The sequence below is a fragment of the Eleutherodactylus coqui genome, chromosome 10 (assembly GCF_035609145.1).
Source record: "Eleutherodactylus coqui strain aEleCoq1 chromosome 10, aEleCoq1.hap1, whole genome shotgun sequence".
Classification (NCBI taxonomy): Eukaryota; Metazoa; Chordata; class Amphibia; order Anura; family Eleutherodactylidae; genus Eleutherodactylus; species Eleutherodactylus coqui.
The window spans coordinates 56,174,751-56,190,317 of NC_089846.1; the positions used below are offsets into that span (position 1 = coordinate 56,174,751).

The 15,567-nt window shown below is 42.5% G+C and overlaps 1 protein-coding gene across 1 annotated transcript; it reads left to right on the top strand.

Annotated features, from left to right (window-relative positions):
* The first annotated feature begins 1,516 nt into the window (after positions 1–1,516).
* On the top strand, positions 1,517–14,111 carry LOC136579750 (major histocompatibility complex class I-related gene protein-like). Its single transcript, XM_066579810.1, has 4 exons — positions 1,517–1,651; positions 5,206–5,481; positions 9,565–9,840; positions 13,741–14,111. Exons 1-4 carry the CDS (start codon positions 1,603–1,605, stop codon positions 13,884–13,886), a joined length of 747 nt encoding a protein of 248 aa, XP_066435907.1. The 5' UTR covers positions 1,517–1,602; the 3' UTR covers positions 13,887–14,111.
* The last annotated feature ends 1,456 nt before the right edge of the window (positions 14,112–15,567 follow it).

The window sequence follows — 15,567 nt, forward strand, 5'->3', positions numbered from 1 at the left end:
GTTTTACCTCCAACCTGATAATACAGTGTCTATTTTTAAAAGATTATGCATTACGTAAATCACCTAAAATACATCGAGTATAAGCATGCTACGATTTCTGAAGGACGATTGAATAATTGCCACCTTTTTATCACCTGCTATTTTCCCTTTTAGATGCTGAATAGAAAAAACGCTTCATAGAAATCAAATAATGTTCTGAAAAGTAAGGTCATCCTTGAAATTGTGTACTACTGAGAATTTCAAGCAATACAGGAGGACTCAAAACTGTGTCCTTCTGTCTCTTGTTTTCTGAACTTGCTGATCATGTCAGACAAGTCTCTAATGTTTTGTTAGGTGCACTGTTCAGACACTATTCTCTGCTTCTGTGTCTGGTAGACGTGGGCGTCGTCTCTGTTCACTGAGCATACATTTATTCTCTTCCAGCGCTCCTAGGGTTAATAGCTTCTGGGCCTCCTGCTCAGCTGATGCACCTATTCTAATCACCTCCCCATATAGCTGCCCTGGGTCTTTCAGACATTGCTGTAGTATTGTTGTGTGATTCGTGTCCATAACTCCATGTTTAGCTGCTGCTTCAGCAGTTTCCTTGCTACCTTGCCTTCTGCTCGTGTTCTGTTTCTTTCGTTCATGTATCCTGCTACCTGTTATCCTCATGAGTCTGTTTATCCTTGTCAGCCTGTACCTCTTTTGTTCCTGTACGCCCCGGTATTGTTCTGTCATTTGTTTTATAGTTGTTCTGTCCTGTCAGGGTCAGTCAGCGCCTAGAAGAAGAACATTGGGCCATTCTTATCGGGACGTGTGCTCCTCTTATAGACAAGGGTTTCCCTCTCCTGGTTATTAGTTCATTGCAAGATACTTTCCCTAGTTTCATCTGCATACTGGGTTCGTACATCCGGTATCTTACCTCACACGCTGGGGTCGGCTGTCAACCGTACTGGACTGGATAATCACCTGCCCGGTAGGTTGACACAGTGGTCCACATCCACAGTCGTTACATGTGTATAGAGGCAGCTTAACTTTCCCCGACAGATAATGTTGTGGCAAAGAAATTCAATACCCAATTCTTCTGTTTCCCAGGAAATAAGCCATCTCCAGAGCTGTTCGGCTGCGGCTTACCTCCCCAGACACATGAACTTTTGGACAAGCAGAAGATTTATGTGTATGGCGGAGACAGGGACATAAGCTGTCAGATGCACAATCGTTGATCTAAAGTTGTTGAAGTTGTATATACAGCTTTACTGCAGGTTAACCCAATCTATGACCAATCTGAAATGTGCACCAAGACTTGTACCCAATAAACTTTGACACCACTCATATATATAGTAGAATGTATAAACTGATCAGGGCATGACTCTCTGTGTAACTACAACCTCCGTATGTCTTCTCTCTTGCATAGGTGGCCACTCTCATTATTTCTACTCGACTCTAATCTACAATTCATCTCTCGTTTTATCTTCATTCAATTCAACAAGGACAATTGATGACATCACTCTGTTCCACTTTACTAGTGATGACGGAGTGGTAGAGCGTAGAGTTTCCTGGTTTAAAGCTGCTAATACATCTCTATGGGGTGCCAGTATTAATGAACACCGGTTTCGAAGAGTAATGCAAAACATTTTATATGCAGTCATGAATTATCTAAATGACACAGAGGGTAAGTGGCACATACTCAGAAGTGAAGACTAGTTCAACTAGATCAACTAGTTATATTTTTATAGTCCAGATAGATCATAAGTTAGAGGGGGGATGCTGTATAAATCAGCCCATGGTGCTGAAAACAAACAAAAGTGCGCCAAAATGTTTTTTAAATCCATGGAACATAAAGTGGTCTAAATATGAATTATGAAGGCTACAGGCTCAAACTGGAGTCTTGGCTGGTGGAAGCTCCAGCAAAATGAATAGGATTGCTCGATCCTTGCAGACAGGGCTTCTAGGTCTTGAAAAGGCCTCCATAGTACATCGGCATTCCACATTTTATTCCCATTTGGCAAACTACTATGTTCACATGAAAACTGATACATAAAGAGGTACAATAGTCTTCCACAGAAGTCATTGAGCACCATATTGAGGTAGTAGGGAGCCATTATACGTTCATGTGCATAAGGCTTCATTGTGCACAAAACATGGGTGTATACAGGAAGTGACAGGAATGGTGGAGTGCAAATGACGTGACCATTATGCTCCAACTTTAGCCAATATTACATGCATGGTTAGTAGTAGTATACCATATATAATGAGGCACATTTATCTAAAACTGGCATGCTAATCTTAAAGAAGTGCTGTTGTAAGTAAGATGCACCAAATATATTAATAGGCATAAGCTTCTTAATACATTTCTCACATCTTGGGTCACCCTTGCGCCTCCTCCTGAAATCTAGAGGTTTACTGCATGGACCTTTAAGCTAATAATTTTTAAAAAATTAACTTTTATTTAAATAACTAATTTTAAAAGAAGAAGAACGAAACACACATACATTAGATCAAATAAGGAATTATGATGCGAGAACACATGCCACTAATGTGTAATGACCAATGAAAGTTTGAATAGCACAATAAGACTCAGCTTATGTAAATCATTGGCCGTAAAACATGACTTAGTTAGTCCGATTTTGTCAAACATGTGTCAGAGCATAGAAACAATCTGGCACACAGACGGGTGTCATATCAATGGAAGAACTGACTCACGTTAGTTTTTTTGCGAAGGAAAAGGGGAGCGTTACCCTTTTCGCGAAGAAAAAAGAGCGTTACCCAACGCGTTTCCCCCACCTAGTGGGTTCCTCAGGGGTTGTGATACGCTAATCCCAGTGGTGTACTGGGTTGTGGCTAAAGAGATGGTTCTCACAGAGGCCTCTTAGGTATCCAAGGCTGGTGAACTCGGATCTGAAGGTCTCAAAATTAGATCTATCGGAATATAGAATTAATAAGATGCAGTCAAAAATTGCTTTCAAGTGCACTATATTCACGGACAGATCCAAACAGTGGCCCAGGTCGTGACAATGATAATCACAACTAGGGTCAATTTGAGAACATAACTATCCTCAAAATTCAAAATTTGGCCGGGATAATATAACCTAGTCCAATTTAGCCGTCTGATATAAACAAAGAATTCAGTCGCTAGGGTCCTATTTACTTTTCTATAGGTAAGTTAGCAGATAGATACTGCCTCAGGTAGTTATTTGATGAGCTAACCCCTGCAATAGGAACCTCAGATCAAAAACTGAAATCAAATAAAAGAAAAAAACGGCGGCATGTCAGTCCTAGTGCAGGGGTTAGCTCATCAAATAACTACCTGAGGCAGTATCTATCTGCTAACTTACCTATAGAAAAGTAAATAGGACCCTAGCGACTGAATTCTTTGTTTATATCAGACGGCTAAATTGGACTAGGTTATATTATCCCGGCCAAATTTTGAATTTTGAGGATAGTTATGTTCTCAAATTGACCCTAGTCGTGATGATCATTGTCACGATCTGGGCCACTGTTTGGATCTGTCCGTGAATATAGTGCACTTGAAAGCAATTTTTGACTGCATCTTATTAATTCTATATTCCGATAGATCTAATTTTGAGACCTTCAGATCCGAGTTCACCAGCCTTGGATACCTAAGAGGCCTCTGTGAGAACCATCTCTTTAGCCACAACCCAGTACACCACTGGGATTAGCGTATCACAACCCCTGAGGAACCCACTAGGTGGGGGAAACGCGTTGGGTAACGCTCTTTTTTCTTCGCGAAAAGGGTAACGCTCCCCTTTTCCTTCGCAAAAAAACTAACGTGAGTCAGTTCTTCCATTGATATGACACACGTCTGTGTGCCAGATTGTTTCTATGATCTGACACATGTTTGACAAAATCAGACTATCTAAGTCATGTTTTACGGCCAATGATTTACATAAGCTGAGTCTTATTGTGCTATTCAAACTTTCATTGGTCATTACACATTAGTGGCATGTGTTCTCGCATCATAATTCCTTATTTGATCTAATGTATGTGTGTTTCGTTCTTCTTCTTTTAAAATTAGTTATTTAAATAAAAGTTAATTTTTAAAAAATTATTAGCTTAAAGGTCCATGCAGTAAACCTCTTGAAGTCTGAACTTGGACTTATACTGCCTTTGTAAATTCCTCCTGAAATCTATGCCAGGAAAAACCTGGGGTATAGTGAACATAGGCTGGCACTTGTAACTGCAGGCACAGCTCCCATTGATTTCAATGAGAGCAGTGCCTGCAGTTACAAGCGCTGGCTACTACACAAAGGTTGGCGTGGAGGCTTCCACTTCGACCTCTGTGTATTTGTACCGCTGACAGTGTGCGCCCACTCAGCTGATCGGTCGGGGTCACGAGTAACGGACCCCAACTGGTCAACTAATGATGACCTATCCTGAGGATAGGTCATCAATAGTATTTCCCTGGAAAAACCCTTTAACATCAGACACCACTGTCCCTAAGTAACCTTCAGTTATCTCTCCTGACAAGTCCTGTCTGAAATACTGTCCCTGAGAACAAGAGGGCACTAGTACCCAGACAACAAGCCAAATGAGTAAGCTGAATAATAAACGAGGGCTAGGCAAATACAAACAGTGAATCAGCAGACAAAAAATAGAGACTGGGAAACAAGACTGGACTAGACAACCATACGAAGCTCAGTGACTAGTACAAACTAGATTGAACTAGACATGGCTATTGGAACAATACCACACTAGACTAGAACCGAAACTAGAATGTAAACAAGGAATCCTGAATTTAGACTCACATTGTTACTGCTATCACCAGCAACCACACCGCAGAATCCAGGGATACTAAAAGGGAGGCCATCGATGAGGAACTACTCCATAAATTATGCTGATCTGAGCTATGAGGTCAACTGACCCACTCCAATAGATCAACTGTGGGGACAGTTACATAGCAACTCACTCAACAACACACTAAAAGGCACGAGATAACGATCCAGCAGGAAAATTACTCTTGATTTTAAGAGGAATTTCGCATTGCTTCAACCTATGATGTCCTCGGGGGATAAAAAAAAATAAAGAGTTGTCAAAAGACAAATCCTTTAAAGAAGCTCTGTCAGTTCTCCTATGCCACCCTATATGAGGGCAGTATAGTATGGAGGGGGCAATGCTGTGCTTGGGGATATATAGTTTCCGAAGATTTGACTCACATCTCTGACTAACTTATCAGTCACACAAAGTTTATGTTTTTCCTGTTGCAAGGATATCACATACTTCAGAATATAGACGGATGTGCACTCCTTCCTAATGGCACAGTTCATCTGGTAAGGAAATACCATTATAATGGAAAACCTCTCATGGTTTTTGACTGGGAGACCAAAACATGGATAGCAGGATTGTCAGAGCATGAAAACATGGTGGAAGATTTATTTAGAAATATAACTATTGCTGAAGACGTAAAGAATATGTCATTGAATGAATGTATACCACACATCAAAGAACTGCTGGAACTGGGAAGATTCACATTTGATAAGAAAGGTGAGTACTATATGTGATAAAGTTTTTAAATGACACTATCTTATATATCTTGTGGTCATGGTGCTAGAAAGTACTGTAGCAAGGCTCAAGCAGGTTGGTGGTATGTGATGGTGATGGCAGACAGAGGCAGAGGCACCACCCGGTGCCACTATCAGTAAGAGGGTAGCCAGCAACTGCTCACCCAGTCTAACATCCCCCCCGCCCTCCCCCGCTTTAATATTGCCAATATTTTTTACCAGGTAGCATCACCTGTAAAGAAAAAGTAAGCCCTCAGACGTCTACCTCGATAGATAAATAAAACAGGGGGGAGTAAAAAAGGAAAATGGGGAAAAAAGGGCTGGTTTCACATAGTTAATAAAATCGTGCGATTTCCGCACAATGCGCAATTGAGTTAAAACGCATAATTATGAAACCAATGATTTTTAATGGTTTCCTTCACATTCGTGATGTTTTCACTCATGCAGTGTTGTGAGAGAAAGGAAATCGAGGCTTGTCCTATCTTTCTGCGATGTCCATTTTTTATACCTCCCGTGTTTCCTCATGGAGCCTTCTTTTTATTGCATCGTAATGCACGTGTGCGATGCAATGCGTTTTTAACATGAGAAAGTCCTACGGACTTTCGCGCAAAAAGAATGCGGCAAATCACATGAGAAAATCGCAAGCGGCAGCGATGTTTTTGTGAGAAAAAGCAGCGCTGGCGCTCAAAAAATCAAGGGAGAAATCGCCAGTATAAAAACACGATCGCCAGTATAAAAATGCCCTAAGGCTAACTTGCTAACTTCACACAGGCGAGCTCCATGTGGGGCTGTGAATCCCGCCCCCATGTGAAATCCCCAAGGATGCAAGGCGTTTTCATGTGAAAACAGCCTTGCATCACTGTGGGGATGCAGGGAATCCCCCGCTGTGGCTGTCACAACTGCGGCAGAGGATCGCAGAGTTCTTCCATTGCTTTCAGTGGGAGAACTTGCATTGCGTGCACCTAGCACGTGGTGCTATGCTGCCGCTGGCCCCATTGAAAATAATGGGGGCTGCGATGTGAGAGCACAACATGCCGCAATTTGTCTCCCGCATAGCATCGCATCGCATTGCTTATGTCTATGACTCCATTCAAAAGAATGGGGTTCATATTTGTGCCTCTCACGTGAATTTATCGGCCGCGTGAAGCTGGCCTAAGAGGTTAGTGACATGGCCCATTTTTTAGGACTCCACAAAGTATGAGCTTAGCACATTTAGGCCTTTTTCACACAGGCGATAAAATCGCATGATTTTCACGTCATGCGAGAGTGAGTGAGAACGCAGAATTATGAAACCAATGATTTTCAATGGTTTCACTCCCATTTGCAATGTTTTAACTCAAGCGATGTTGCGAGATTTAAAAATCGCTGCGTACCCTATCTTTCAGTGTTTTGCGATTTATTTCTTCATTTTTCCTTTTACCCTATGTTTCGCCATGGAGCCTGCTTTTTATTGCATGGTTTGAACTTGTGATTTTCGTGCGATGCAAAGTTTTTGTAAATATTAGAAACATGCGTTTTTAACATTAGAACGTTTTTGACTTTCATGTGAGAAAATGCGTGGTTTTTCACAAGAAAAAGCCTTGTTGATGCTCAAAAATTGCCTGAACAAAACTGTGATTTTTGCCACGTTTTTCCTGCAGCAATATCGCACTCGCCTGTGTGAAACTAGCCTAAGGCCCAATATCCATGAGCGCTTTGGATTCCGCATGCGGTAGCCCGCAGCAGAATCCGGCCCTGCCTGCGGCCGAGGACAGTGCTTACCCATTCAGGTCTTCTGCTTACTCATCTTCTATTTTGTGCACTATGGATGTGTGCAAAAGTGCCGGCCAGTGCACCGCCGCACATGCGCAGTGGAGATTTTTTTAACTCCTCCATTTTTTATGGAATCCGTGGCCCGTATGCAAATTAAATTGCGGACGGGGCCTCGGATTGGACAGCTTCCATTGACTTCAATGGAAGCTGTCCGTGTGGGAACCGCACTGAAATGGAGCGTGCTGTAATTTGTTTTCTGGACCAAAAGGTCTGCAAAACAAATCTGCATACTGTAATTCAGCTCCGGAATGCCATGTTTCTTTATGGGTGGCCTGAACTACAGCTTGTCCGCGCAGGTGCCCCGCACGGATTCCACATTTCAAGTTCACCCGTGGACATTGGGCCTAACTTGCAAATTTCAAGAGCTGATTTTTTAAATTTAAGGACCAATTCAATTCTGACGTGGATTTTAATAGCCTATGTATCAGAAAACCCCCATGAATCACACAATTTTAGAACCTGCGCCCCTCAAAGCGTTCAAAATGGTATTAAGGGCATGCATTAACCGTTTAGATGTTTCACAGGTATTACAGAACAGTGCATCAGAAATTAGAGCAGTTCATTCTTTTTTTTTTTTTTGCAGATTTCAATTTAAAACCATTTTTTTCTATTACACAGCAGAGAAACTAAACTCATAATTTATTACCCTGTTCTGCAGTTTTCCATATGTGGAGATAAACTGCTGTTTGGGCACACGGCCGGGCTCAGAAGGGAAGGAGTGCTATTTGGCTTTTGGAATGAATAATTTTCAGATGCCAAGTTATGTTTGTAGCCCCTGAGGTATCGGTACATTTGAAACCCCCAAGCAGTGACCCCATTTTGCAAACTACACCCCTCAGGGAATTCATCGAGGGTGGAGTGAGTTTTTTTTGACCCACAGGTGTTGTGAATTTTTTTTAACATTTGAATTTGAAAACAGGGTATAAGGGGTTTCCGACTCGCTTGATAATAAAGAAGATAATGTCAGAAAAGTTGGATCCTCCTCACTAGCTGAGTCTGATCCAGATGCAACAATTGCATAAGCTTCCACAGTGAACCTCCTGCAGGCGGTACTTTATATAAATGTATTACACACCCTAAAAAGCACCAAAAAAATTATTGCACCACAAGACACTTGAGGATCACTGGGAGAAGGTGACCACAGGACGGAATGCAGAACACAGCAGGAACCTTTTTGTTTTTTTTGGTTTGTCGCTTATTTTTTTTAACCCTAACAGATATTCTAACACTACATTGAGTAACGACATATTACACTACACTGATCATGGGATGGGTGACTATGAGACGGGATCATATCAGGAACCTTTTTTGTTTTTTTGTGGCTGTTTTTGTGTTTTTGTTTAAACACTGACGGATACACTGACTAACCGTGGCAGGACCGATGTTATTGGTCCCCCAATGGCAAGTCATGATTGACTGCTATCACTACAGTGTTACTGCTATTGCCACCATGGCAACACTTTAAACTCAGAACACTTTAAACTCAGGGATAATGCTATATAATACCGATAATGGTAAAGGTGGCCAAGATTCTATGGCAATCCAGGTCAATCTGAAAATGGTGACACTTTCTAGAGCGCAAAGCTCTTCTAATCGGGTTATTTGTGACTATTTTGTTTTTTTAAAAGGGAATGTATCACCTATATTTTTTTTTTACTAATTAAAACCAGATAGTGAAACATATACCAGTTTTCTAATCTGTTTTTATTTCTTGATTGTAGATTTTTATTCTATATTCTGTACATGATTATAGGGGCCGGCCATCTTCTCTGAGTGTCAGTTAACAGTATTTAGAGATATGCTTTACAGCAGTCTCAAGGGACATAGATACAATGGACAGGAGCTGATCCATTGCTTTCTATAGGAGAGTGTTGTGGGTATGCTGTGTTACTTGTGCAGGGAGCTGGAGGAGGTGAGCTGTGACCATCACCTATGGTAAATGGTGGATCCTGTGTTATCCATATATAGGTGTTTACCTTTTAGTGTAATCCTGCTTGTAATGATAATGAGATGACAGTCTGACATTTCCTAATCTGTAGAGAAAACTTTTCAGTTTAGGCTTAGTGGTCAGTTTGAAAATTGCAGGATTTCAGGATTTTTAAAATAGAGATTATGACATTGATAGTTTAAAAAAATAACCATCAAGGATTCTTTAAAAATATGTTTACACTAATACTTGATTTAACAATAGGCGATTTTCTGATGAAAAATAGAACCTTATCCATGCAGTTTACTCTGCGTTTTCCTCTTACAGAGGCACCAGTTGTGAGAGTGACACAAATCCCTATAGACAACGATGAGGTCAGGGTCAACTGCCTGGCATATGGACATTACCCAAAGAACATCTTCATGATGTGGTACAAGAATGGACAACAGATGTCGGAGGAGATGATGGAAAGGGTGATCCTGCCGATTCCCGGCTTGACATATCTCACTTCATTATCTTTCAGTGTCACATCTGTGGATGATGAGGTTTATACCTGCAGAGTCAACCACAGTATTATGCAGAGAGACTTTATCCAGCATTGGAGTAAGTGGAATAAACTGCACAGCACTACATTTAAAGGGGTTGTCCGGCCACACAGGGTAAAAATTTTTATAATGCTGCTGCTTCCCTTTCAGTAAGGATAGTAACACACAGCATACAGGGGCTCAAACCGGCCAGCAGATCAGCTGCAATGTCAGTTTATTACCTTAGAATCTGATCTTCACTGCAGCTTTCAAAGATGGCGCCTCTGTGCTGCCTTCTCACATGCTCTGCGCTCTCCCTCTTCTGTGTGTGCACTCCCGATGGCAGTAAGAGACATGAAAAGGCAGGATTTCATGGCCTCCCTCAGCTCACGTCCTAGCCCCGCCCACGACACGCCCACCTCTATTGAACTGCTCTACAGTCTCTCCCCGCCCAGGCCCCGCCCCCTGCTGCATACTATACTCAGAGGGGTTGTAGCCAGGGGACACTTATACACTCATGGTTCACAATAAAATCCTGGCATGAGTGTATAGTGAATGGAGAGGGGCTGGGGAGAGCCGAGAGAGAACTCTCCTGCAGCCCCCCACTGCAAGGCTACCTACTGCCCCCCCACCCTGCTAAAGTAAAGTAAAACAAAACATTTCCCCACACACACATGCCCTCATAGTGCCCCTCCCCCTTACAATGACCCCCCCCCCCACTTCTGTCAGCCGGGTCCCTGCACACACACACACATCACTGCACCCCCCCCCTTGCACACATCCATCCATCCATCCATTGATCTCTCCCTCTCCACCCCATTCCCCCTTCCCCCGGGACTTCTGACAGCCGGGTCTCCAGACACCACGAACACACACACACATCACTGCACCCCCCCCCCCTCCTTGCACACATCCATCCATCCATCCATCCATCCATCTCTCCCTCTCCACCCCCCCCCCCCTGCGAGAGCCCACCCCTCCACTAATTCTTACCTTGGAGATGAAGAGCCAGCAGCCACGCCTCCCCTGCAGGCAGAACTGAGCTTCCCAGCGGATGAAGTTCTTCTGCACATGCGCAGAGCTGTGCTGGAGAAGCGTGTCTCTGTCGTCCCGACAAGAAGAAGACAAGAGACTTGTCGGAACCCATGGCAACCGAGGAGCAACACAGGGGGGGCATCGTAAAAGGTAAGTGAATAACTTCTGTTTGCCTAATTTACAATGCACAATGTATATTACAAAGTGCATTGTAATGGGCAAACAGAAGTAATGAGACCTAATGTTTATGGCCGGACAACCCCTTTAAACTTCTCCTCACTGTGGTCAGGTAGATAGGAGGATTGAGTAGCTCAGGACCCCTGTTCAGAAGATTGTCATGGATCCCAGAGATTCCAATCCTGCTCCATCCCTAGGGCAGCAAAGGCTGTTTGCTTAAGGGCTTAACAAAATGCCTGCCAAATTACAATACACTGCAATACTGAAGTATTGCAGTATATTGTGTAAGCAATCAAATGAACGCCAATTCAAGTCCCTTATGGGGGTTAAAAAAAATGTACAAATAAGTTAAATAAAATGTTTTAATTATTACAAAAACAAAAAATGAAAAAAATTTATTCGGTGTTTCCACATCCATAAAAATCTAATCAATTAAAATAATGCATTATTTATACCACATGGTGAATGCTGTGAGAAAATAAGAACACACAATGCCAGAATTGCGCTTTTTTGGACATCCTGTCTCTAAAAAAGATTTTTTTTATAAAAAGCGACCAAAAAATCTTATCTACCCCTAAATTATTTTTAGCCGTTTTGTCATTTACAACCCTAAAGGCTCCTTCCCTCCATCCTTTCAGTTTTGCACCGCTTCTTTCAGTTGTGTGATATCCATTCCAGTATCAGCTTAGACAGTATCAGCTATCGTGTTCTTTGGCGGCCGGGTGTTCTTTTGCCACTGATCTGTCCAAGTATTATAGATCTTTCTAGTGACTCTGCTCGCATCACATGGCCAAAATACGTGAGTCTGGTCATCTTGCCCCCCAGTGATATATCGAGGCTTATACCATTCAGGACTTCTGTTTGTTACTTTTGCCATCTAGGGCATACGCAGCAGCTTTCGCTACAAATTAACCCTCAAAAATCAAGTTTTCACACAGCTTCATTGACCAAAAATAAAAAAGTTATAGTGCTCAGAACATGGTGATGGCAAGTTTTTTTTCTTAAAAACAAAGAGATTTTATGTTTTTAGAAGCAGTACAGAAAAATATAAGTTTGGTATCGCCGTAATTGCACTGACCAACAGAATAAAGTTAACAAGTCATTTTTGCTGCACAATGTGCACCGTAAAAGCAAGGTCCTCCACCCCAAAAAATTTTGCTACTACATTTTTTTCTATTTCACCCCACTTAGAAATGTTTTACAGTTTTTCAGTATAGTAAACAGTATAGTATACAGTATAGTAAATTGTACCATTGAAAAATACAACTTGCCTCCTAAAAAAAAAAATTAAAAAAACAACAAGCTCTCTCGACAGAAAAAAAGTTATAATTTTTTGAAAGCAGGGAGGAGAAAACAAAAATGAAAAACAAAAAATTGGCTAGGTCCTCAAGGGGTTAAAGTTATAAAATTGATTACCTGCCAGTCTACAGAGTAGAGATGGGTAATAAATGTTTACTATGTGAAGACCAAATAGCTTTAGTAATTACTAGTGCCTGCCAACGGCGGGCAGGGAGCTGTGGGGGAGAGCGGGGAGGAATGGAGGGGAGATCTCTCTCTCCCTCTCCCCCCCCCCCCCGCTCCCCACTGCTGACTGCCGCTACTCACCGCTCCCCGCGCCGCCACCCGAACCTTTTGTCTCAAGCGGGCAGGTACTCGCTAAGGGCAATGCTCGCTCGAGCAATTGCCATTAGCGAGTATACTCGCTCATCTCTAGTAATTACCCATCCAATATAGCACATTTCAGTTCCAAAATATTAATTTGTAGAAGCAGAATAGGAAAGTTACATTGTGCAGAGTGCAAACCCTTGTAGGAGTCTTTAACATTTAAAAGTCAAAATTACATGATGAGACCAAAGAACTTATGTTTGTACAGTACAGAACCCTAAACAGGTGGGGGGTAAGACATTTTGAACATGCAAACGGGCGAATTGGCAAACCATCAGCATGGCGCCAGCTATTTATGTTATTAAAGGGGCTGTGCCGAGATAGAAAGTTATCCCCTACCCACAAACGATAACTTTCTGTTTGGTGGTGGCCTGACAGCTCCTGAGAAAGCATGTTCTAGAGGTCCCTGCATGAATGGAGCTGCGGTTGTGTTTGTTCATTGTGACTCCATTTATTTCAGTGGGAGTGCCAGAGACTGCAGAGTGCTTGAACACTACTATTTCCACTACACTCACTGAAATGAATAGAGTACAGCACACATGGAGCTTTATTTATGCAAGCACTTTCATCTTTTCTGAGGAGCGGTAGGGACTTCCGACAGTTGGACAACCACCGGTTTGAAAGTGATCTACTGTCCTTTGGTTAGTGGAGATCTTTCTCTCTTGGCGAAACTCCTTATGGAAGCTACCATTATTTAATTAAAATGGGTTCAGTGTTTCTGTGACCATAGGGAAAGCAGCTTCTGGCCATAAGTTTCCTTTCCAGCAGTCTAGTAGCATTACATACACGGCCATTATGGAATAGCTCCCTTCGTAGAGAGCTGCAGGAGGCACCCCTCTATGCCCTAATAGGGCATGTCGTGGTGTTTTCATGAGACAACCCCAGTAAAACCCATATTGTGGTTTTAGTAGTAAATAATATTTTTTTCCTATGCAGGGGCTTATGAGAGAGCTTGTAGGAGAGACAAGATCTTTACCCCTCCAGTCCTATGACTACATGCCCTCCCTGTCACTTGATGTTTTGTATATACATTTAAGCACTCATTGGTCGATGCAGTTAACTTTTGACACACCTTGTAATACTTTGTGTTTTCTCTATGCAGGGATTTCAGGCGATTATGAAAATCTAAGCGGTCTGTCTTATATTCCATTTATTGGAGGGGTGATTGCTATCTGCCTGGCTGTCATCCTCATCGTAGCTCTCATAATGTTCGGTATAGTATCTTTTGCAAGGAACAAAAAGCAATGACAAAAGGGCGTAAATATCCAATGCCATGAGACTTATGGAGTGAGATGAAAGAATATATCGCAACCCCACTGAGCACTGGATGCGTGAAGCTCAGGATCAGCTCATCAAAGTGAAATTTCCTTCTGGGCAGCTAATGGCCCTCAGATACCTTTAAGGAGGATGTGCCATCAGAAAATGACCTACTACTATATATCATGATGTTATGTTAAACATATTATTTAAGAATATGCGGTGTTTTTTTTATTTCTTTACAATGACAACATCTTTATTTTAAAGAATCCTGAAATCCTGCAGTTTTCTCTCTAACGAATAAGCCTAATAATAGTCTGACAATTCCTGTTGTGTACAGAAAACCTCAGAGCAGTCACGTCATTATCATCACTGGCAGGAATAGGATGAGAGGTGACACCTGTATATAGAGTAAACAAGATTAACCATTTACAACAGGTGATGTCACAGCTCACCTTCTTTCCATCCCTGCACAGGTCATAGAGCATGCCCACAACACTCTCCCATAGAAGTCAAAGAATTAGCTCCTGTCTATTGTGTCTGTGGCCCATGAGGCTGCAATAAAGCATACTCTAAATGCTGCTAACTGCACCTCAGGCAATATGGCTGCCCCACAGTCATGTATAGAAAGTAGAACTACAATCAGAAAATAAAGAACAATTGGAAAATGGCAAATGTGTCACTGTCTGGTTTTAATTAGTAGGAAAGCTGTCCAAGATACATGTTTGCTCTAAAAATTACTCCCCCATGGCTGAAACATAACAGAGACTCACCTAGCTTACCGCCTGCACACAGTAGAGCCAGATTCTGCATGTGGAAGCCTGCAGTGGAATCCGGCTCTTACCCTGGCTGGCGACCCCGCATACCTGTCTTCTGTATTCTTCATCTGTATGGCAAATGGTCCGGACAGCGAGCCGTCGGACATGCACAGTGCAGATTTATTTTCCCAAATATTTATTTTTCCCATGCCATCGCTAGGCGATGATGCGGGCCCTGCGACCATTCCACGATGTCAACTGCGGAAGGGCCACAGGTAGAACGGCTTCCATTGACTTCAATGGGAGCCATCTGCACGGAATCCGCACAAAAGTAGAACATGCTGCGATTTTTTTTCCACGAGCAGAAATGTCAATTGATTTCCACTCGTGTGCAGGAAGCAGAGGTTCTTCATAGTATGTAACAAACGGTATTTGCTGTGGATTCGCAATGCAGATGCCGACCGCAGATTCCGCAATGCAAATCTGCCCGTCTGCAGGCGGCTTTATACTCGCCTCTCTCTGCTCCCTATAAGTCACCCTCTGGTGGCTCCAGGACCCCCGGGTGACATAATGTTTCCAGGTTGCAGTCAGCCTGTGACGTCCCATAAACCTGCTGCTGCCACCAATGACAGAGCTCAGTGATCATTGCTGAGCTCTGTCAGTGGCTGCAACTATCTGTTTATGTTATGACACAGACTGACAAGTTATGTCACCAGGGAGTCCCGGAGCCACCAACGAAGGACATGTAGGGAGCAGAGAGGTGAATATAAGTTCTTTGCTGTTTGTTGGCCATAAGGGAACCAAACGTTTATCTTGGACAACCTCTTTAAGAGAATTTGGTGGATCTGACGTGACAACAGTGACTCATCTCTCTGCATATTGCAACCAACCTATACATTATGTTATTATAAAGC

Coding starts and splice junctions, on each gene's coding strand:
- LOC136579750 (XM_066579810.1), top strand. CDS start 1,603: ATGCAAAACATTTTATATGCAGTCATGAATTATCTAAATGACACAGAG. Junction 1,652..5,205: donor TTATCTAAATGACACAGAGG/GTAAGTGGCACA, acceptor TCCTGTTGCAAG/GATATCACATACTTCAGAAT. Junction 9,841..13,740: donor AGACTTTATCCAGCATTGGA/GTAAGTGGAATA, acceptor TTCTCTATGCAG/GGATTTCAGGCGATTATGAA.